This window comes from Cyprinodon tularosa, unplaced genomic scaffold (assembly GCF_016077235.1).
Source record: "Cyprinodon tularosa strain WSP-4 unplaced genomic scaffold, ASM1607723v1 ctg513, whole genome shotgun sequence".
Taxonomy (NCBI): domain Eukaryota; kingdom Metazoa; phylum Chordata; class Actinopteri; order Cyprinodontiformes; family Cyprinodontidae; genus Cyprinodon; species Cyprinodon tularosa.
Genome location: NW_024039245.1, coordinates 387709 through 411536, shown reverse-complemented (window position 1 = coordinate 411536; position 23828 = coordinate 387709). Strand labels below are relative to the sequence as shown.

The window sequence follows — 23828 nt, the reverse complement described above, 5'->3', positions numbered from 1 at the left end:
TTTGACACGGGCCTGTGCTAATACTCTTTGCTTCTTGTTGATAATTTCCAGAAAATATAAGATCTAAAACGTCTAGCTCCTTTCCTCCCAGGGTTGCAAGGAGAATCGCCATACTCTTGAGCAAGGTAGAGATTTTGCTACACCAGGCTGGTAGATCCTCAGCTTGGCCATGCACTTGCTTTGGATTGACTGAGAAATACTCCTGATTAAGAGCAGCAGAGACAGGCAGTAACTGGTGAAGCTCTCGCTCTAGTTCCTCCAGTTCCTTCTCAACTTCTGACATTTTATGCATGACCTGCAGGTTCTCGATTTGTTTCTCAATACGATTTAGATCAGCTTCAGTCATCAGTTCCCCAAATGGCCCTAAAATGGCATTGTGGATGTGGGAGTAGTGCCATTCCTGTGGTTGGTAGTGTCCACTTGACGCAAACTAAATCAGAGGTCAAAGGAGACCAACAGGAGAAGAAGACAAAAAAAGAAGGATGGAAGGGTTCCCTCAGCTGGATGTTTTTTGTTTCAGACACGGTTCAGAGCAAATCCATTCCAACACACAGGATTTACATGGATTTAGTGGTGCAATGGCACAGCCTCTGTACAGGCATAAAAACTCTTCTAGAATTTAAAATCAAAGTCAAAAGAGAAAACTTAGTTAACTTAGGAAAGACTAGCAAAGTTAAATTCTGAGCTGTATATTTGTACAAACTCCATATCAACTTTGAGGTTACATCTTTATAGCCATTTTACACCTATATGAACAATTATTGTTACACCTTTAAGTCCTATTTGGGACCTGCTACATGTACAACAGACACTTCAGTCCTCCAGACGATGGAGAAGACAACATAAGGTATGTGGATAAAGCAAAAAAGTTAAATTTGCCAATACTCGTCATCAAGGAATAAGATAAAAGCTACTTCATAACACCATCATTGGCATCCCTGGTAAAGATTGTCAAAAAGTCTTAAAACAAAGTCTTCTTTTGTTTCCATAACATAATCCCACATGTCCCTAAAACACTTAAAACTCAAAAGATGAGCTTTGCAGTTTTTTAAACACCCCACACCATCTTTCTTACCATATGTGGTGGCAACAAAGACATGGGTGTTTGTCCAAAAGTGTTTCTCATAGTTCTTGTTTTTTTAAACACTTTTAAGCTGGTAGATTTTTACGTTGATCCCTCATTTGGGGAAGTTTAGGTGCAAAAATGTTTTTGTCAATTAACACAGAATCGGCCTTATTTAAAAGATGCATTCTCTTGCCTTTGCCATTTTGAGGATTTTCTTAAATAGACAAACTTCTAAAATCAACCAATCTCTGTGTCTCTTCCCTAATAAAATAGGGACGATTACTAAATAAAAAAATCATCAACATATCTTATCATAATTCAAAAGAAAAACCTACAGCAGACATTAGAAACAACTTTTTTGTAGGTCTGGTGATCTGTAGAAAAACGCAGCTTTTATTAAAATTCATTTGTTATTGCATAATTTAGTAACATTGGCTATAAAAAATGAGATTATGCTAATACAAAAGATGAACTAATTGTAGGGCTTTCATACATTTTTGCCAGGGATGACAATATATATGGAGGGTATTCTGTTTATGTATAATTGAACTCTATGGAAAAATTAATAAACAAAAGCAAAACAAAATACAACATTCTTCGACTTAACAATTGTTATTGCAATCCATTTTTAATGGGCAGTATTTTACAAATGTTCAAATCCTTATTTTGTATTTTTCAATGATATTCAAACTGGTTTGCCTGTAGTGTGAATGGTCCCAGCATCACACCACTGAATCAGCATGTAAGGACTTGAAGCCACATAATACCATCACCTTACACCAGCTCACACTTGAGTCAAGTGTCTTGGTGTTGTAATGGTCGATGTAGCCAAGTTTTCAAATCACTTCAAAATATCTCAGAAGTGTCTATGAATGACAAAAAAGTCACACAGCAGCCAAAAACATGCCAACTACCATGGAGCAAAGTTAATAAAGCTTTAGCTTTAGTTAGTTTTACTTGCAATTTACAAGTGGAGACAAATGAATGAAATGAAAGAAATATTGATGTGAAGCCTCAAACCTAAAAGAAAAGTTTTCTTTAATGGTATGGATAAAGAGTAGAGGTCTTTTATTGTACTTCCTTCAATTACAAGTTGCTGTTTTGCAAACACATCAAACACACACACATCAAAGTACAAGTCATCCCTTTTGCGACTTTATGCATGTTTTTTTTTTTTTTTTGCATAATTTAACATTTAAGAGACCACAAATGGGATAGTTGAAAAACAACAAAACAGGCACAGCATCCCAGCACCACACCTACCTTGCGTTTGTGCTCTTCCTCCTCTTGCATCTTGGCCTGAAGCTTTCTCACCATCACCTGCCTCTTCCACTCAGGGATGGCTTTCCCCTGCTCGTCATGAGTGGGCACAAGCGCCTCAATGTCGTTGAGGCTTGTCTTCCTTCCTGACTCCGCCACACCAGCTCCGCCATTCCCATTAACCACGGAGTTGGAGGAAAACTGCTCGTAGCTTGTCGAGGCTGACATGGTCCTGGAACCAGTAGGACTCCGGCTGGGACTGGGGCTCGGGCTTGGGGTGATGGGTGGAGAGGTAACAGGTGGGGAGGTAACGGGTGAGGAAGTTACAGGTGGGGAGGTAACAGGTGAGGAGGTTACAGGTGGGGTGGTAACAGGTGGGCTGGATTGTGGAGGGGAGGGTGGTTTGGCAGGTGAGGGAGATGACTGAGTCTCTGGAGGTGTGGTGGTTCCCTTAAGTGAGATAAAGACATGTATTACCTGTCAGAGTTATCCCAACTAATGGCAGAAGCTGTGACTGAACAGTCGGAGCTTGAGTTTCAATCTTATGTATGAATAAAAAAATGGCAGAAGGTTTTGAACCTACATTGTTTCCTGTTGGCCCTGTGTTGGAGAACACAGTGGTGTAGCCTTTACTGTGAGGTGTGGGCTTGAGGCTTTTTCCTGCTTTGATCTCTGCCAGCAGCTCTGAGTTGTCTCCGGTGGGGGACATCATGTTGAAAGATTTTGTGCCTGCAGCCAAAAAGAGAGTCCGATAAAGAGAAGAAGAGGCTCTGGGAGGCCTTTCACTGTTTAAATATTTTATCCAATCAGACAAGTAACAATGCTGAGCCGGCGAGTGTTGAACAATGATGGGAGTTCACTCAGGTCAACACCAATAAGCTGGATATATGTATTTGTTTGCTAAGGTTTGCCTTTATGCTTTATGTGAGGAGATGTGTCTGATTAGGTCACTGTTGCATTAGTAACACCTGGACCAGGCCTGGATTAAAACCTTACTCATTTAAAGAAATGTGAGGCTGAAAGCATTGAAATAGGTACAAAGTTTTAGATAAGTTGTCTATATAGAAAAAACAAGGCTGTTAAAAGAAGCATTTCATTCCTTAAAAACAAACAAACAAACAAAAAAAACAGCAGCATTACACATTATCTGCATCTTTTTGGTGTAATTTCTTGCAAATAAATTAATTCCTCCCTTTCACCTCCTGTATTAAGATGCAGGAAGGCATTTGGACTTTGCAACGAAGCAGAGAAAAATACACTAATGGATCTTTAAAGTCAAGGGATACAAAACTGGCTTAATAAGAATTGTAACAACAAATGGATAAGTGACCAAATAAAATCGTAATTATTTTTAGTTATTACTCCACCAGGTTATACTAACAGCAGCACTGTTTAAAAGGAATAAAGTTATCCATTTTTAGTTTCAGAGTGTTAAAAATAAAACCAGAGGAAATATAAACACATAAAAAGCTCTTTAAAAGGAAGCTCATTTCAACAGAGACATGTTGGTTATTGATACTAAAACACAGAAATTCTGCATGTGTTGTATGTATTGTATTGAACTGGCAAAAGACAGAACAGACCTTGAAACATTAGCAGATAAGGCTCAACGCACTCAAAAGTTGATCTACTTAATACTTTAATTGTTGGAGAGCTTTTGGAAATGTCAAAGATCAGTTATCAGCATTATTTAGAGTTTATGCAATATTGTGCTGTAACTACTAATAGCAACAATATGCTGCAAAAGACTGTTTGAGAGCAGTCTCTCTACTGCAAATAAATAAAAGGACATGCAATAAGACTAGAAATAAATACTGTGATCACTATTTATAATAGTGCTTGAAATAAAATCTGAATCAGATCAAATTTGTATCAAGTTCTACAAAAACCTCATTTCAGAAAACGGCTTCTGATAGCAGACATTAAAAGGAAATATATGTGTGATAACAGCAGTTCACTTAATGAAATAATAAACTTCAAAAATCATCTTTCATTGATGATCATTTAGAATCAGTAAAGCTTTGGGTACTTTTGAAAACAAATTATAGAAAGTCAAAAATTTTAAAATAACCACTTACGTTTTTTCTTCATTAATGTTTAAAGTTTAATAAAATAGAAACAAATTATTATTATTTCTAAATAAACTTATTAGAGCTTGATCTAATTCATCATATTACGTATCCAAAGAGCCTGTAACCGCCTCACCTGCTTTAGAGAACGTCAGCCTTTAGTGTAGCAAATGTCCTCAATTCTTCATTGTTTACTTAGCCTCTATTTGCAGAAGAGATGAAACAAAAGTCCCTCCGTAAAACTGTTCCCTGTAGAGGCGACCACAATGGTCTAGATGGACACAAAGACTGCTTAGCGTGCCACCCCTCCTCACGCTCACCTGCTCTTCCCTTTCTACCGCGGAGGAGGAGAGAACAGCTTTCCATTTGAGGCCCATCATCACATGGGTGGAAATCTAAAGGGTTCACCAGTAACTGGGAGTGACAGCGAGCCACTGGAAAGCTGGCCAGGAATTAACACGCAAACACACGCACACAGAGAAGCTGTCAAATAGTCTGCTTGTCAGTCCCTTCTCTGCCAGACCAATCCTCACAAACCTCACTCATGGTCTGTATTGCATGTGATTACATGTTTTATACTCCGCTTCCTTTCATGTCCTCTATTATCTCAAAAAATATATTCTTCACATATGGACAATACAACAAATTGAGGAAAACTAGAGACACAAAAGCGTTTTTACAGACCAGAAACTGGGGGGGAGAATTAAAATGCCCTTACAGGCCCAATAAAAGGCTGTTGAACTGTAAGCCACTAATACATAAATAAAACTAATGTGGTAGTGGCAGCATCATGCTGTGGGGATGCCATTGTTCAGCAAGGAGAGGGAGCCTGGTACGAAATTGATGGATTTATGGAGGGGGATAAATAAAGGATCATTCTGGAAGAAAATCTATTATGGCCGGCAAAAGTCCAGGAGAGTGGTTGGGGTTAATTTTTTTCCCCAGGATACAAAGAATAAACCCACAGTATTAGCTGCACTGGATTTGGTTTAATGAAAGCATATTTATTAGTTAGAAAGGCCCAATTAAAGTTCAGACTTAAATCCATTTAAGAGTTGCTAGAATCAAAACCTAAGGCCAACAGCGACAAGCTCCAAAAGTCTTCAGATGTGCGTTTAAAAAAAACCCTTCTGAAGAAAAAAAATCTGTATTTTCATCCTGCTACTTTGTGTTGATCAAGTCTAAAAATCTAAACATCTATTTTAGATTTAATATGAAAAATGTTTAAAAAAAACATGTATGTGTGAAGTAAATTTTGGTAGAATGCTGCACCATCTTCTTTTGCCTTTACTTAACATTTTTAACATTTATTCAGTATGACAAAGCACTGCTGCTTTGTCAAACTCATCTTATGAAAAGAAATAAAAAAAAAAATCAGTAACAACAATTTATAATAAAAACATAAAACATACCTTTAGCTTTCCCTGACAAATCCTTATTGCAAAGATCCAGAACAGTGCATGGCAAGATGTTTTTCAAAAGACTGAAAATCACACTAAAGGTAAAGAGGTGTATCTGTTTGAGTTTATGAGCCAGCTGCTGTGCGTCTGCTGACAGCTTATCCTGTATAAAAAGGGGGTGGAGACTCAGCCAGTTTTACGTTCGTGTGAACAAGGCTGAAGGACTGACAGCTGTACAGTACATTGTCCTAATGGACATCTCACCACACAAGGCTGTCTGAACCTTGATATTCCACTAAATATTGCATCCAGTCTTCTGCAATCACAGTTTGAAACAGATTGAACCAGTGAGGAAAAATCAAATTCAATATATGCTGCCTCTCTGTTTAAGACCAATAGCAGGAAGCATATCTGTTCAAGGCTCTATTTTTCTTATGATCTCCATGAGTTTTTTTTTTTGCATGATCAAAGGCTAAATAACAAATCCTATATTTTGTTTGACCACAGTTTTCCCTACAGCGCCGCAGATAAATATGCACAGTGTAAAAAGTGATCCTCTCTTTCCTGAGGTGAAGAATAACAGGGCAAAAACATGACAAACCATCTCGCATGCAATCAAATTCATGATATCATTTAAGAAATACCAACTCCAGATGCACTTTACCTTTACACCAGTCCTAATCATGCTGCTAGCAAAGTTCCACAGATTTATATCAATTCTGATAGATCTTTTATCAATATTTTACTTCTTCTATCAAGAAGTGATGTGTTAAGGGTGCACAAGCTCAGCGAATGGGTAAATGGCCCAGACAAACCATTGCAAGTGAGCCCATATAACGCCTACATTCTAGAGAATTAATTTGCAAGTATTATATCACCATGCACTAGTCAAATTAAACTAAAGGAAGGCTCACTCAAAGATCTAAGCGCAAACCTAACGCACATTTTAAATCCAACATCCTAACCCGATTTGGAGGCCATCTGGGTGACAGCAACTTCGTGCAAACACCCGACAACAAAATAACACCATTCATAGAAAATATGTCTTTCCTTGAGATGATGAAGACTGCGTTTCATCAAGATAGTATCAACATCTGGGTTGGATCCTTGCCCCTTTGGATGCCTACATACAGTCTGCATACAACAGTCTTCTTTCACTTTGGTGAATGATGGAAATGCATCAACAGATCAAGGTTGACTTTTTATAGTTGATGGAGAACATAATCTGCAGGTGACTGTTATTGCTTATATTGAAGATATGTTTGCAAAAAGGACAAAGTGAATTTTGATTTCTCTTTATGAAAGCCAGGTTTAGCAACACAACCGTGTTTGACTAGCCCAAGGCTAGAGCTATGTGCTGCTGTATTTGCTGTAAAAATAACAAAACAGATTGTGGCAGAGATGGATGTGGAATTTGACCACATTTAACACTTTACAGACAGCAAAGTTGTACTATGTTACATATACAACAAATCAAGGAGGTTCTACGTCTTCATGCACAACAGAATTCAACGCATCCATCAAATTATCAAGTCCTCCAAGTCCTGCATATATGGGGTAAGGGTCCATGTCAGCAATTGTTCCGAACAGCAAGACGTGGCTTACAGGGCCAGCTTTCCCGCTAAATAAATCTGGGAACATATTTGACCCTAAAGATGTGCCAAGTTTAATCTAAGCTGCCCCTGGCTTTGAAGTCAGAATTGACCACTGATTTCCCTCCTTCACATCTCAATGAATGCTTTTACAAGTTTAGAGTCTGAAGTCAGCACTAACATGTCCAATTCAGATAGTTTGTTCCTTTATCACATCTTGCGAAAACAAATGCTAGGAATGGTAGATATATCATCAATCTGAAGAAGAGTTGATAAAAGAAAGGTGTGCATAACAAAAAGGGTCCAAAATGAATATGTCTTAGAAGAGATTCTGAGCGCTTTTTCAGTGCGCAGCACTCTGGCTGCAAGTAGCTTGTCGAAATTACCACCCATCATAGGATCTGACGGCCTGTCAAGAGTAGTATATACAGGCTTATCCAGGTGTGGATGAGACTCATTCCATTACTATTCCTGATCCAAACCATTTGGCAGTCCTGTTGGTTCGCCGGTACCATGACGCTGTAAAGGGAGGCATTCTGCAGTTTCCATTAGTGCTATTGAATTTTACCTGGCTAGAGAAAAATGCTGCACAAGCAGCCTGTTCCATAAATATGAGCTCATACTTCCTATCATATATTCCGGTCTTGTCCAATACTTATTAGTAATCTCTCATGCTTATGCTTATGACATCTCACCTTCTCCACTGGTTGCTGCTTTTGGTTTGTTTTCTAATCCATCAGTACCTGTCCCCCTCCAGCACACTTACAGAGGGTCATTGCCTTTTCTTCTTTAATAGCTAGATGCTTGATTTTACTGAAATAAAAGGCAGCTACTCCTCCATCTCATCATCACTGGATAAGAGACATTATGTTAAACCTTAAACTGGAAAATATTAGATGCACCCTCAATGGCTCGATCAAAAGATTCCAAAAAAACCTGGGACTCTCTAATAACATATGTGAACAGTTTACCGGGTCTGGAACTGGAACTCTGAATCATGACATCTGCCCTTCAACAAACTCTGTAATAGCAAGTGGTTATTTGTTTTTGAGGTTGTTTGTTTTTTTTGTTCTTTTTTATGGGTGTGATCTATCTTTGTTTGTTGTTGGTACTGTCTGTTCTAATTGATCTGTAATACAGAAAAATTATTGTTTCATATGTTAAGGGAAATCACAAATAAAGTGTTCGCAAAAAAAACCCCCAAAAAACTTACAGGAAACTACGTAGGAGGATAGAACAGAAAAAGGAAGATCTACCAGCAGAACGATTGTAGCTACTACCAACTATGTTATTGTTGATGCCTTGTTGATGGAAAATGCTCTCATATCACACCAGGGAAAATATTCAATCTCTAAACATTGGGCTGTAATGTTTTCCTCTGTGTGTTCAAGAACAGTGCATTAAGAAGAGCTTTAAATATCAACTTTATCACTGCATTAACAAGATATCTTTTGATGGAGAAAGTTGTGTCAAAAAAAAAAACAATGATTTCTGATTGCGAAAGATAGTTTTTATTGTGTCTTGAGAGCTTTGAATGGACGTTCCCAATCTTAACATCAATATGGCAGATATGTACCTAAGCAAACAAAACTGCACTTGGATCTTTATTTCCTCTCATGCATCTAACCTGGTTAGTGCGTGGCAGTACATGACTGGATTGGCTCATCATATTCTGGATTCATGAGTGCCAGAACACTCCGTACAATATATCTCTAGAGAGCAGAATCAACAGGTTTTAAACCCATCCACCTCCAGGCAACTTTAATAAGGCAGACCTCTTCAGGGAGGAGAGAACACAAAGCAATGATTGGTAATAATAGTCTCCAACATCGAAACAAATTATTTCTTAATATGGAAATTTCATCCAGAATTTTATAAATTTACCTAAATTAAGATACTTCTAAATAGTCTGTGTTGAATAAAAACAAACAAAATAAATGTAGTGTATTAAAGTATTTCACCCTTATTCATGAGGTATAAACAAAGGTAGAGGGCAATAATTGTAATATACATAAAAAAAAATGCACATACTACATTATTAAATTATTACTTGAGAAAATGAAAACACTGATGATCACTTCCCTCATATGTTTAGTTCTATGGTATCTTTTATCCACATCTTTCTATCATATCTTTGTTATCATGTTTTTTGTCCATCTGTCTGTTTTTTACATGGTTTTCAAGTTCAACCTTTCCCTTTCATTTTGACCAAGGGCAGGACTTCTGGGGTAGTGTCCTTTAAACCGATCGGTGAATTAAACAATTCGGACATCTGAGCAAAACACATATTTGCTACCAGATAAAACACTCAATAAATAATCTCATAAAAACTGTTAGGCAGGTAGGTGGAAAAGGCATCGATTTCCCAGCTCAACATCATATCCACCATGAATGTGATTCACTGAAGGTAAAGTCATAAAATCCCAGAATTTCACATCATTGAGTTGTTTTGAGGTAACTTAAAACTGGCTTAACATACTAGAAATCCTCCCATATATCTTACAGCTGAAAAATCAGACAGATTTCAATGACTGGAAACATCTTACTGAAGTTATTTTGACTAGATATGGTAACAATAGCTTTGTTAGGTAGGGTGTTCTAACTGCTCCCTAGCCCACAAACCACATGTCTGTGGAAAAAACACAGATAAGACCCATTTTTATGAAAAAGTTATTTGTTTTTCATGTGACCATGTATAAGAGACTGAAACTCAAATTTAAAATCTTAACTCTAAGTGTAGAGGTCTATGTAGATCCTGCCATCTAGCTTCTCTAGGTCTAAAGTATCAGTCTGTACTTACTCTTCATCTGTCTAAGCAGCCCTCCATCTGAGTGGGAAGTAGAGTTATTACCACCTTCAGATCAGCCAGGAGAAACCACATCAGACAAGGTGACAGGAGAAGAAAAGAAAGACATGCAGAGGAAACAAGTGAATGTGGAAAGACATGATAAAAGACAAACAGATAAAAAGTTTAGGAGTAAGGATGCACCAAGAATTGAAAACTGTTACTGAAAAGTGAATTTTCATTTTTTGGCCGATAGACATTTAAAATTATGATGCTACAAACAGCAAATCCAGCATGGGGGGAAAAGGATCACAAGCAAGCAGCACATCCAGCTAGCAGAAATGCTGTTGACACCCTGAGGAAAAGGACTGTAGCAAAAGAGCACAGGTAGGAAAGCAGAGTTTGTCAGAGTTAAGCTTGCGGCAGACAGGTATTATGTGCGGGGTGCGAGTTTAAATGCTGCACATAAGTCTCAATGTGCGCTCAATGTCAATATAAAAGTGACAGTTAGTGCCATATCAGTCAGTGGCAAAAAATGCCATAGAAATCCAAACATCCACATCACCATTCTGAATATGAGAAGAATGCGACACAGAAAGGAAACTGACACTAAACAGGCTCGGTTCGTCTGTAGTGGACGTGTTTGAAAAGGCGAGAAAGTTTCACAGTGATTCTGCTAAGGTAAAGGGCAGAACAACGTAGCCACTAGACCATCAAATGTCAGTGGTAAATAAATATTTTGACACTTTTGTAATTGATTTATAGAAATAAACTGAGTTTTTAAAAAATATATATTTTTTTAATAGGGTTAGTATAAATTGTGGCCAAAAATGTAATAGTTCTAATATGCGTTTTTGGTTTTCGGCCTTGCTTTCCAAATTTTTTGTTTTCAGTTTCGGCCTAGAATTTTCATTTTGGAGAGTCCCTATTTAAGAGGTAAACACACAGTGTTAAAGTCAGAGGTAAACTGACTTTCGGTCAGTGCTTTTTAAAAAAGTTTGAGAAACAATCCAGCAACTTCTAATTCCTTCATTTAATATTACCTACAAGAAGAGGGGCTTATTTTTTGTGAGTTACAGTAGTAGCCATTCAAAATTTTTCCACTTTCCTTGATGGGCCCTAGGCTGGTCCCAATAATTCCTTTTTAAACATCAAACTTTGTACTGAAATATTCTTCCTATCATGATTTGTGGACATTAAGATCTAAAGAGAAGCAGCTCCTGGTCAGACCCTGTAATTCAGTGAAAGGCTGGAGTCAGAGTAAAAAAATACGCCCGCCCAGGAGAAGGCCAGTGGCTGGAAGTTGGAGGGTTTTTTGCTGGGAGCTGCAGGGAAGTGGACTGCCATTCAGCTGGCGTTTCACTGGGAAGAGCCAGTTTGAATTGCTGCTACTGTAGAGGGATGTAGGTCAGAGGGCCACTTAAGGAAATAACTGAACACTAAACCAGATCTCGGAGTAACAGGATCCCTGCATCATTAATTAATAATCCGTTATTTAGAAGGCTGGCACTGAACGCCCCTCATCTTCACGATGGGGTGATAAACTGGTGGCTCTTTCTGCCACACACTGCTTTCTAGGAACAACCATGTAAACATATGCAAGCAAGAAAATTTTGTATTTCATAGTAATGTAAGCGGGGTGTGTGTTGCACTTTAGGAAGAAAACAACAAAATGGATTGAATTGGATGCACTCACTTCCTGATGAGGAAGACGGGCGCCTCTTGTCATTGGAGCTGGGGGTGGTGTTGCCATTATTCTGGGTGGCTTGTGTCCCAGTGGGTAGTGGAGGAGGGGGAGGGGGTGTTGGCATTGGATTGCTGGGAGGAAGAGGAGGTGGTGGAGGTGGTTGTGGAGGGGGCACAGATTCCTCTGTGGTGCCATTTTCAGAGGCTGGGTTTGGATTTTCATTTGACTCCTCCAATAACACAGAACCCTAAACGGAAAAGAAGGGAAAGGTTGAGGATGTCCATGACATCATACATCTCTAACGAAAGCCATTGCTTTATAAAGTTTATTCACTATGGTACAGCTGGCCTGACATTGGTAGGTGATAACATGAAAAAACAGTATTTTATAGCATAGCCACAGAGTTTGACTTATTTTAAAATGGTTTTATAAAACAAAACAATGCAAACTAGTGGATAATGTGTATTTGAAGGAAAAGGGGAGACATTTTAAAAATGTTTTAGGGGGAAGTAAAAAAGGTGAGCTGTATATTTGTTTTAATGTTTTAAATGATAGATGCACTAAAGGATTAAACCAGGGATGTCGTCTCATATCAATAATCGTCAGTTCTGTCAGCGGTGTTCCTTCACTTTAAGGATTCTGTTAGTTTACTACTAGTAGTTTGTAACCACACTGCAAAAACCATCTAAAATTGAGAAAAAATGCCTTAAATTAAGTGTATTTACCATTAATTTGAGTAAGTAAATAGGATAATTTGCCAATGGAATGAGTATTTTTAGTCTTAAAATAAGATAATTAGATAATATGCACTTGAAATAAGACAATGCAATTGTGTTTTTTTATTTTGAATGTAAATTGTCTTGTTCCATTGGCAAAGTGTCTCAATTACCTCCTCAATTCAAGAAAAACTTAACTTATTGCAAGAAAAAATTACTTATGTAGATTTCAATTTTTTTGCAGTGCAACCTTTGAGGCAGTCACAGAGCAGCTGCTTTTATACTAATATCAGATGGCCTGTAATTAAACAGTGTTTTTTAATTCTGGGGATTCAGTCATTCACACACTAATATTATGGAATATATTGGTGAACTCTTCGTACTATGTGTCTTCTGAAGCCAATCAGTTGCAATTCATTTGTTTAATGGTGTCAGAGTAAAGGGGGCTTAATTAAAAGTTGGATTTATGAGATATCTATTTGTAGAAAAATGTGAAACCCTTTTATCCTTTTCCCTCAAGTTCACAATCATTCAGTTTTTAAGCTTATAAAGTAAACATTATCAAGTCTCCGGTTCAGAATTCAGGAATTTAAATTCAGTTGGTACAAATATTTTAATAAAGCATCACGTTTTTTTCTCATTCAAGACAATATCATAAAAAAGAAAAAAATCTCTTATCATATGTTGTTTCTTAAAAACCTCCAAAAAACTCCAGATTCTAAACTTGCAGTATGAAAATCCTGCACCCTGTGAAGATTTGTTAAAGCGTTGGATTCTTGCCCAGGCTGCCGATAGGGAAGCATGTACTCCTACTTGTTTCCTGATATCTCTAATCACCTCATAAAGACACAATACCCATACAGTTCTAAGTAAGCTAATATGAACTAATCCCAAAGGGAAGGACATCTGAGCGGAAAACGGTACTAACTGACCATCTGTCACTGCAAGTGATAGTCCTGCATGCGTCCGGCACACTCCAAAATCGTGCCGTGACTCAGCTGGAGGGGAATTAATGCATCACGGCATTTAACTGAACCCCACCCCTCAGACGCGTGCACATCATTGTTGCCCCCATCACTTTCTAAACACCCCTGGGGAGTTGGGAGGGGGGGGGCAACATCCAGATGGGCCAATGCGGCACGTGCCGTTTTCGGTGATTAGCACTTCCATCTGCTGGGGTCCTCAGAGACAAGGAGGGGCCCCTCAGGGGCTCTAATTGGCTCAATGTGGATTATACCATGTGTCACCCCAAACAGCCACCACTACTGATACTCGTGGGAGTTTAAAACCCCTCTAGGGATTACGATCATTGACTCCTGACAGACTTTATTTATTCATTCTCTTATTTCTAGGTGGTTTGAATTGCCATTAAATAAATTTTGACTTACAGTTACATTTATTTAAATCTGTGGGGCTTTTTTTATCTGTTATTTAGGACTTTTTTCTTTTAATGTCGTTCTATGAGATATTGTGTTTAAAAAAGGAAATGTTTTAATTAGACATTTTAAAGATTTAAATACAGCTTTCAAATGTGTGCTTGGACTTTTACAACTATCTATTTTGTACTTTTAATTTTTTGTAATTATTTGTATTACCTAACAGTGTTTTCATATTTTTTATAATGAATATATTCTTTTAAGATTTCCCAATACATCCTTTCTAATAAACAAAAGCTACATCTATTATATCCCAGCACTGAAATCAACTTGTTAGCATAGATAAATGTATAAGGAAGGCTTTTTTGTGATTTATAGGAAGCAACTGGTTAGGCGCTGCAGTACAAGTGCTGGAGTTTATTACATAATGCCTGTATGGAGAAGGGAACAGTGGAAATGATGCGTTGGGGAAAGTTTGCATAAAATGGAAAAACAAAAGGTTAAGACAGTAAAAGATTATGCAACACACTGACTGGTAACAATCGGGCAAATACTGTCAACAGTATAGGAACGGGGTTCTAATCCACTTCTCTCCCAGCTAAACAACACCCAAAGCTCCTGACCTCACTAGGACATCCACACCCCAGTGACAGAAGACATAAGAAGACTAATATACTAAATAGGTCTATTTTTAATTTTAATGCGTTGAAAAAAAGTGAAACCTCTATGGAAGCCAAATAAATAGTTAAATCTGTTTGCTTTGAGATCATCCCAAAATATAGAACCATTTAGATAATGTTCTCCACTTGCCTCCTCATTGGGCGCCATGCCTTTGCTTCCACAGGGCCCCGCTGTGTCGTTGCCCAAACTTTTGTAATACTCCCCAGTGCTGGGCTGTTTGTTGAAGCTCCTCGACTTCCGGTTTGAATCCACTCGCCGCAGTTTGTCGTGGCTCTCTTCTGGGGTTAGCTGCACAGATTTAAAAAAAATAAATACATTTTTTAGATGTGTGCATGAAAAAGGAGTAGGTGTTTAGAGTGTGGGTGTGTAGGTGGCAGGAAAAAAGTTCAACACAAACAGAGCAAAATTTGCTTTCTTTTTATTACCAGATTGGCTCTCTCCTGTGGCCGAAGCAGCTTTATTTGAATAACAGAACAAGGATCGTATATAGCCCATGTAAAGCCCTGCTATCAATGTTTCAACAACAAAAGCTTGTTGGACCACATCCAGATTGTATACTTCGCTGAATGGAAGAGACCGCGCAGATCATTAACCTCGTCCTCTACAACAGAGCACTGTCCCTTTTTATATTGACACTATACAGAAAGTTTCAGTTCTAAAGAAATAATGTCCAAATATTTTCAACCAAAGTCTTCAGCTTATGAGAGACACCAGTCAGACTTCACATTAATATAAAAAAAAACATTAGCAGAAAAATGTTCCTTTTAAAAAGCCAGTTTGAAAATGCACTATTCTGTGTTGCTCTATGGATCCTTTCCCTCATGCAAAAGGCCTTGAAATTTGCATGTAAATGCATCATAATATACTTATACAGCCAAACTTCACAAATCCCTCACTTCCCAACGGTGTTTAGCAGAAGCTATGTTCCAAAGAAAATAGAGAAGAAAAATGTAATTTCTTTTATATATCTTGAAAGTATATCTTGAAGATGAAGGTCAAACTTAAATGTAAGCTTTTAAAGCAAAAAAGCTGCTTTGCCTTTCAAATTCAAGACTCAGGAACATATTTGTATCTATTTACATCTAAATGCAAGAACACAAACTGACTTTTTTTTCTTTTTTTTGGCTGAACCCAAAGCAGTTCCATAAATGTTTGAATGTCTGCCATTGCTGTAAGCAGAAAAAACTGACAGCTGACCCCTGACCTCCTCCTGTGTTCTGACTTCCTACAAGCTTTCTTAATTGTGTTGACTCCTGTCTGCTGTCAAAGAGATGGTCCCTGAGCACTCATCAGCAGGGAGGGTAACAGGAGAGCTGCAGATGGATTATCATTCCCTAGGGAGGTGGGTCAATAATAGCAAATATACATAACGTTTTGCAAACCCCCACACATCTCTCTCACTTGTCTGTGCATAAAGCAACATTATATATGGTTTTTCTTCACCTGCATCCTAAAGATTTCTACATTTTCTCAGCAGGCAGGACAATGTTAGGTTTGTTTGCAATAGTTGATCCCATTTGCAGCACAGGTAAGCAATTCAATGTAAAAATGAGGACTGCTTCAAATCTATAAGCATATTCTATGAAAAGCTTTCAAGGCAGAAAAGAAAAAAAAAAGAAAAAAAAAATCACAGATTTATGGTTGAAATGTAAAACAGCCAAAGTATGCAAACGTGTGAGACATATCTCTGCAGAAGCAAAAAAAAAAAAAAAAAACTTTCATCAAATTAAATGTCCTCTCTAAAAGGAAGTCTACATTACCTTAATATGAAAAGTCCCTTTTTAAAGCAGCTTTCTGGTCTGGAATCAAGCCGCATCAACAAAACTTAGCGGAGCCAACAGAGACCAGCTGTCACCAGATCCAGCACCTCGTCTTCTCTTAGCTCACTGCACACACCTGTCACTCTACCTGCACCTCTCACTTTACCAACAGGCCTCATCAATAACCTATTGGGCCAGCTCAGCAGCGGCAATGATGTCACCACCATCCCGTTGACTGACCACACCCCGGCCCTGCCCAGTTCCGCTTATGCAAAGCACAAAAACCCATGTGTTCCTTGGACCATCGCCTTGGCCACAGGCAAATCCTCAGAGGCTTTGGGATTATCAGAGTATCCAAGCCCTTTGTGCAGATGTGAAACTTTTCAAGAATTGTACTTAAGAGGGAGGATAAATCAAAATCTAAATTTTCTGATGGTTTAGAGTCCAAAGAATTAAACTCAGATATGTGCAGTGGTTGTGGTTCAGGTTTGTGTGGTATGCATGCAGTGCAATAAACATTTAATTTGAGACAATGCAGACAAACGACTCAAGCAAAGCAACAAAATCAACCTGTTGCTGACTGTAGCTTTAACAGGATAACATGCAGGATAGCTTTTCACCGTTTGGTACACAGAGATCCCATTTGTGTGTCTTTTTTTGCACATGCATGGGCATGTGATCTGAGAGCCAGACCTTATTTAAATTATTAACAAGAGGTGTGCCCTAAGCTGATCATTGGGGCACGGAGAGGAGAGGGGGCAGAGCTAATGTTTCATTAAAACATCTCCCCCGCAGAGTGCATCGTTTCACACAGAAACACCCATATGCACACAAAGAGCTCACTATGGAGACAGAGTATGGGAAAGGCTCACTGACACATGATTTTAGAACTGCTGTGTAACTACTTTGCATACTAGATCCATACACCTCCCACTGTCTGAGCACTTTTTTTTTCTAAAAACAGTCTGTAACCTTAATTCTCCCTGCTGTGTGAAAAAAAATATAGCAGTAAACCTCAGATGGGCTTTGTTGGTTGATTGAAATCTTGGTATTATTTCTAATGATCTAGTCAGTCTGTATTTGAATCAAGATTAAAGGAATGGTTTAACATCTGTTGCTTCAATTGTTGAAATATGACAAAAAATAAAATAAAGTTCCTTGCATAACTATTAAAAAAAGCTCACGCTTTTTCTAGATTTTGTCATGTAACACAAATAGTTTGTGTGATTTAGCAATGCCGTGTCGGGATGCATTTGTGAAGGGGTAGGCAAAAAGTAAATGGTTTTGAAATATATTTTTTGGTACAATTTTTAAAAAACATAGAAATTCAAATTCAATCCCCTTCTTTCCAACAGGACCATAGAAAAATCAAAATCAGAAGCCACAAAAAATTGCCAAATAGCTTCCTGTCTGAAATTCAATCCCATTATAAATCCAGCTTTACTGTAAAGGACTCAGAGTTTTCTTAGAGAGCATTTGAGAATAAGAAGCATTGAAACTACAACCAAAATACCTGGACCTAAATAAGATGGTTTAGATTGGTGGTGTCCAATTAGTTCTCAAATACTCATGTCCTGTAAGTTTTAGATATTTATCATTCATGCAGAGACCCGATGGGGGCTGGAGTTTGGCACCCCTGAATAAGAGCAAAGCATATATTTGCATGTGTTAGAATGACCCGCTTAGAGTACTGAAAAACTGATGTTAACAGACACTCTCCATCCATCCAGTCTGACGGAACTGAGATGTAAATAAAAAAAGGAGTTACCAGATGTGCGACAGCTCTTAGAGACATACCCCTTGAAGCATCTGTAGTTGTAACAAAAAGGTATTTCTTTTTGGAGTCGAATGATGAATGCCAATGCATGCTAGATTTCTAATTGTTAAAAAAATAAATGAAACAATGATTCTCCCTCCAATTCTCAAAAATGCACTTCTTAGTGTTCTAATCAAACTTTTAAACAACATATGTACATACACTTCAAATCAAAAATTAACTGAAAAGCACCTTGTGTAACACACCCACACCTGATGACAAGGTAAAAATCAGGAAAACATTTTTTCCGGACATGACAGTCAGATCCCTCATTGTTGCAATGCTTAGTCAAATCCTTAACACCTCTGTTAGAAACTCATCCATTTCTATAATACTAATCCAGCAGAAGCAGAACAGATCTCAATACTATTACCAAATGCTGCTGCTATCCCTCAAAGGGCCTTAGAGTGATATCTGGTCCAATTTATTGATGTAATTAAGATCAGTCCCATCACATTAGTCTTCAGATCAGAGGCCTGGCATGCTAACAAGCATCTTCTGTGGCCTTGTTAGCTTCCATTAAACAACAACATCATTGTTGCCTCACCAATGATGGCACACTATTACAGAAGAGCTGCTGTCCACCTCATTAGACCTACTGGGGGAAAAAAACAGCTAATTGCCAATTAAAGACAAACAGATGGATGTCCCTGCTTTTCTATGTCTGCTTATGATCCAAAATGAGAACATATTTGCTGAGAAATGAGATGTATACTTTTATATTTAGAATCCTTACTGGTAAATATGAACCAGGAGCTTACCACCACAGGCAGGATCATACCTCCTTTTTGCTGCTTTTATTGTCCACATGCCGCAAGTTGCTTTTCACCTTGAGGAACTCGGCTGATAGCGGCTCTTGAGGAGGCTGGGGCGCTGGATAGCTAGGGGCAGGTGGGGGCCCTGGGGGAGCTTGAGGAGGAGGTGGTGGAGGATATGTTGGAGGTGGTGGAGGCTTGGATACAGCAACGGCCATTGTCTCATCCGTATTAGCAGCGATGTCTGGGTTCAGCATATCCATGTAGGCCTGCATGTCTGAAATAGCTGATTCTGGTGCACCTGTGTTGCAAATAATGAATACAGAGATGACAGTCTAGGAACACAAACAATACTTATACACTACTGTTTTTCATTTCACACAACAAATCTGGTTTGCTAGAAAAAAAAACCCAGATAAAATATGAATGAGAAACATGACAGTGGAATTAGTAAAAAACAAAGACTATCTGTGGACAAACCACTAGGGTGCAGCACCAGTATGTAGAGCACCTGAGACAGCCCCAAGGTAACAAAATTAACTGGGTGCTTAAGTATATTTAAGGCAATAATGAAACAGTGATATTATAAAATAAAAAAAAAGGTACAAATGCCAAGTTAAAATCAAGAGACCTTGATGTGCCACTGTATTTAGCTGGGTAGGAGGGCCTCGAGATGTTGTAAGGCTGCTTCTCTTCTCCCCGGTGCTGGACTGGCTGGAGTTGGCAGAGTCATAGTTGGACAGAGAGCTGGATGGTGAACCGATGTCGAAGTGTACTGCCTGGTTGGCTGGAGGCATGGTGGTGTTTGGAGATGAGAGGCCCGAATCTGGCTGCTTAGACTCAAGCTCAGTTGAGGGGTCTCGAGACAAAACGCGATGCTCCACACTCTGTCCAAGGGTTATGAAAGAAAGCATCACTGAAAAGTGCCTGGCAGAACTATTCATAGCCCTTAGGACTCCTTCACATTTTTTCCAACCCAAAAATAAAAGGAATTTTTTCACAAAGTAGATGTGAGTGGGAAGAAAAATACACATATGAAGTATTATGTCCCGTATACTGTAGCTCAAACAGACTGACTGACATTAAGCTACATCCATCTAAGCATAAACTCTAAACACATTTTCTGTCTCCACTCACAAAATCTATGGAACCAAATCAAGTCAGTCTTCTTTTAATTAGCCACTAACTTTAGTTAAATCATATATTAATAAGTCAGAACAAATCTCAGTATTAATTATCTATATGTTCAGAGAACAGGTCATAAACTCTCTCACCTCTCAGTCCCTCATGAATTAAGTGAGGATAAAATGAAGCTAAGTTTAATTACAGCACATTAATGAAACTTCTCACAGCTGATCAGAACAGCTCTGGGGCTTTTGTCTGCTCCCAAAGGGCTCATGTGGCTTCGTGTCCCTCATGACAAAGAACATAAAGCAAAGAAGGAACAGTGTGTCTCCCCAGCACTGCCGTGGCTTTAATTGCTCTGCACACTCTGGGACTTTAATTTGCTACTTATATAGGATGCTGTAAGTCAAGCTTTAGTAATTTGATGAAAAATTTGAAATAACGTGAGTTCAAAGAGAACAGAGAGCGAGCTGTCTATGCATATGCGGAAGCATCTGGTTAGTATGTTTATTGTGCTGTCAGACATTTCAGCCAGTCAGATCAATGAATTCGATATTTTACTGCTATTCAACCTAAAATGTTATTTTATAAAAAAAAAAAAAAAAAAAAACTATTTATGCTTCACTTGAAAAATGCCTAAATAAATCTTTTTTGGAAAATCTCCTGATTCAATGACAATCCAGAAAGGAAAAGATAAAAAAACCCAACAACTATTCACATCATCTCTACAGAACACATGCAATTGAATTAATAATAGTAGTAAAGTATGAAAATGCAAGGATTGATTGAGCTAAAGCTCTACATTGTTGCAATGAGCCTCACATGTAACCCACAGCATTATGTAAGGGGTGCGTCTAAGTGAACATGTACTGAGTCATTGATTGTGTAATAGTCCCTTAATAAAGGTCCAGTTTTAGTGCAGAAATAATGAGGATTTGTAAAGAATTACGGTTAGTAATCTGTGAGAAAGAAAGTAAACAGCTCAACTTTTAATTTTTTTTATTTATAAAGGAAATATCTTCTAATTTAGTAAACCCAAGGCCTTATTGATTATGACTTACAGCAATCAGTTAATTTTCTTTGTCTACATATAAAAAAAAATGATTTGTTAAAAATCACTCAGTAGGACTTTGAAATGTCCGAAACAACAGGGAGGTCCAACTAATTACAAAAACTACAAAATTTTGAAGATATTCACAAGTTTGGAAAAACTAATTGGAGCCATTTCTAAACAAGCACAGATTTTTCTTAGAGAGCAAGACAGAAAAAAATATATTTTTTTAATGTAGTTGTCTCCAAGGACTGAGAGGCCACCGACAAAGAAATAAACCTCTGCCACAAAATTAACATCTTAAAGTTTGAATGGAATTTGAGGCTTATACACCTGGATGAGCTAAATGTTTTGCACAAAAGACAAAAAGTATTCTGGAGCCTTTAAAACTTTAAGAACAATGTGCAGCTGTTTTATTCCATCATCATTCTGTTGACTGTTTTAATGGACAGTGGATGGAATAAAGATGCTGTAGGATTTTCAGCAAACTTATTAACCTTATATCCAACAAGCAACAAGGAAGAAAACCTTGGAAAAAATCTGATATTCTGTCAAGTCACCAAGACTGGTTTTGGAATCCACAAACTGGGTCAACATTAAGCTACCTTCCCTCAAGCTCCAAATGTTTGATACAGCTTCTTGAAGGATGAGTATTTACAGAAAAGCACGGTAATATTTGAGCCTGTAATTATAACTTGGACCCTTTCTGAATTAGAGATAATTCCAAATATGTATTTTAGACCCAGTTTGTGATTTTAATTTGTTGCATGATTCAATCTGAGAAAAGAAAATGACATAAAAGAAAAAAATATAAAACTAAAAAGGCCAAGATTGTGCCAACAATATTGCATGTAATTTTTCTTTGTACCAAAACCTTCATATTACTGAGTATATGGTTTGTAGCCTGAAAATACCCTAGCTCAGAGAAACAGTGTTGCATAAGCTTATAGGTTCAACACTAAAAAATGTTACAATCTAGCTATACTTGCCATCATTGCTTATAGTAGCAGTAATTTCTACTTTAGTTGAACTATTTAAACATTAAATATCTAAAAAAAAAAAAAAAAAAAAAGGAACTGCAATTCCAAACTACAAACTAAACCTGACAAAGAGGACTGACTCAGAAATTACATCACAGCTCGACTCTGTTTGCCAGTGGATCAGAGTTCAGCAGTGATGGCGGTTTAGCCACGGTTCTTACCATGTTTTCCACTGTGCGCAGATACTTGGCACACTGGGAGTGGCCATTGTATTCTGCAAGGTCCGCAGCTGTGAAGCCATCCTGGTCCCGTATGCCCAAGTCCACCCCATTAACCACAAGAATCTGACAGCACTGCAGAGAGGAAAGAGGACAAGTCTTTTACAGATGATTATAGAAACAAAATAGAGCTTTAGTGCCTCAGTCAGTCTGGATTAGTGATGACAAGCTAATCTACATACTAATTACTTTTCAGGTAATTACGTAGATTAGATTTGCACAAACATTGGGGAACCTTGGAGAAGCCTTCGACATACATTGTACTGAAATGATTAAATTCTTATCTGGTAGAACATTCTCTTTTAAGATAAGTACCTTATCACTGTCCGGTGCTCCTCTTTTGTGTGGAGTTCCACAAGGCTACATTCTTGGTCCCATTTACTTTTCATTCTATAAGCTGCTATTTTGGATAAATTACATATGGCCTTCCACTGTCATGCAGACAACCTACAACTTTACTTCTGTTTTAAACCAGGTTGCAGCTCAATTCTCTCTCATGAATAACTGTTGTTAAATAATGGCTAAATTAAAAACATTGTAAGTTTAAATAACAAGAACAACCAAATGTATTTTATTATTTTGTGAAAATGTCACCAAAGATGTTAGTTTTCAGCTCATAAATTAGAAAAAACTGTTAGATGAATTGAAATGTGATTGGGGGTTGAATAAACAAATCAACTCTGCAGTCGAATAAAATTTTCATCATGTGTGTCTTCTAAAAAAGTTCAATCTTTTTTGTATTGGGCGGACTTAGAGAAGGCGGTTGATGCTTTTATTACCTCTAAACTTGATTAATGCATTGACTCATTATTGTTGTCTCCCAATTTTCCCTTTAACATCTTCAACTTGTCCAGAAAGTAGCTGCTTGTCTAACATCCAACACCTTATGAGCACATCACACCAGTCTTAACCTTTTTAAGCCAACTTCCTGTCCCTTTGTAGATTTGAACCTGGTTCCATCATATTTAGCAGAGCTTTCGTGTCCAAAGCTCATCCTCGTTTACTTAATATGCCAAGGACCAGGTCTGGTAATGGAGTCACGGGGCATTTTTTAGGGGCAGAACCCTGACTATGTCTGACAAACTTACGATAGACCTTCACTCCATCACGCACCAAGCAGCATGGTGGCAGTTTATCTAAGATTCTTATTCTCTGCTCTAATGGCTGAATGTTTGGCTTTTTTAAATTAAATGTTCTGCTCATGGTTATGATGTTACTGTGATTATGGGGATTTTTGGCTAAATTGGTTGTTTTAAATCACCCGATAAATCTGTGAGTTACCTGAATTAAAAATGTACCGAGACATAACAGTTTTTTCCCCATTTTAAATGTAACAATTACTAATGGTAGAATCATTAGTCCAAATCCTTTGGAAGGTATTAACTAGAGCATGTAACACAAAAAAGACAAGATAACGTCTGTTCTCTTGCA

At 37.9% G+C, this 23828-nt stretch overlaps 1 protein-coding gene across 4 annotated transcripts in view; it reads right to left on the bottom strand.

The window, feature by feature from the left end:
• espn (espin) overlaps positions 1–23828 on the bottom strand; it is a 57357-nt gene that overhangs the window by 12934 nt on the left and 20595 nt on the right. For 2 of the 4 annotated variants that reach the window (XM_038303569.1, XM_038303571.1), the window contains exons 5-12: positions 22341–22472; positions 19595–19850; positions 18990–19264; positions 14762–14920; positions 11869–12106; positions 10188–10241; positions 2910–3055; positions 2330–2776 (exon numbers count right to left, since the gene is read on the bottom strand). In XM_038303569.1, the coding sequence (XP_038159497.1) occupies positions 2330–2776; positions 2910–3055; positions 10188–10241; positions 11869–12106; positions 14762–14920; positions 18990–19264; positions 19595–19850; positions 22341–22472 (1707 nt within the window). The remainder of the gene's footprint in view (positions 1–2329; positions 2777–2909; positions 3056–10187; positions 10242–11868; positions 12107–14761; positions 14921–18989; positions 19265–19594; positions 19851–22340; positions 22473–23828) is intronic. The other 2 variants (XM_038303572.1, XM_038303573.1) reach the window with 1 other exon arrangement.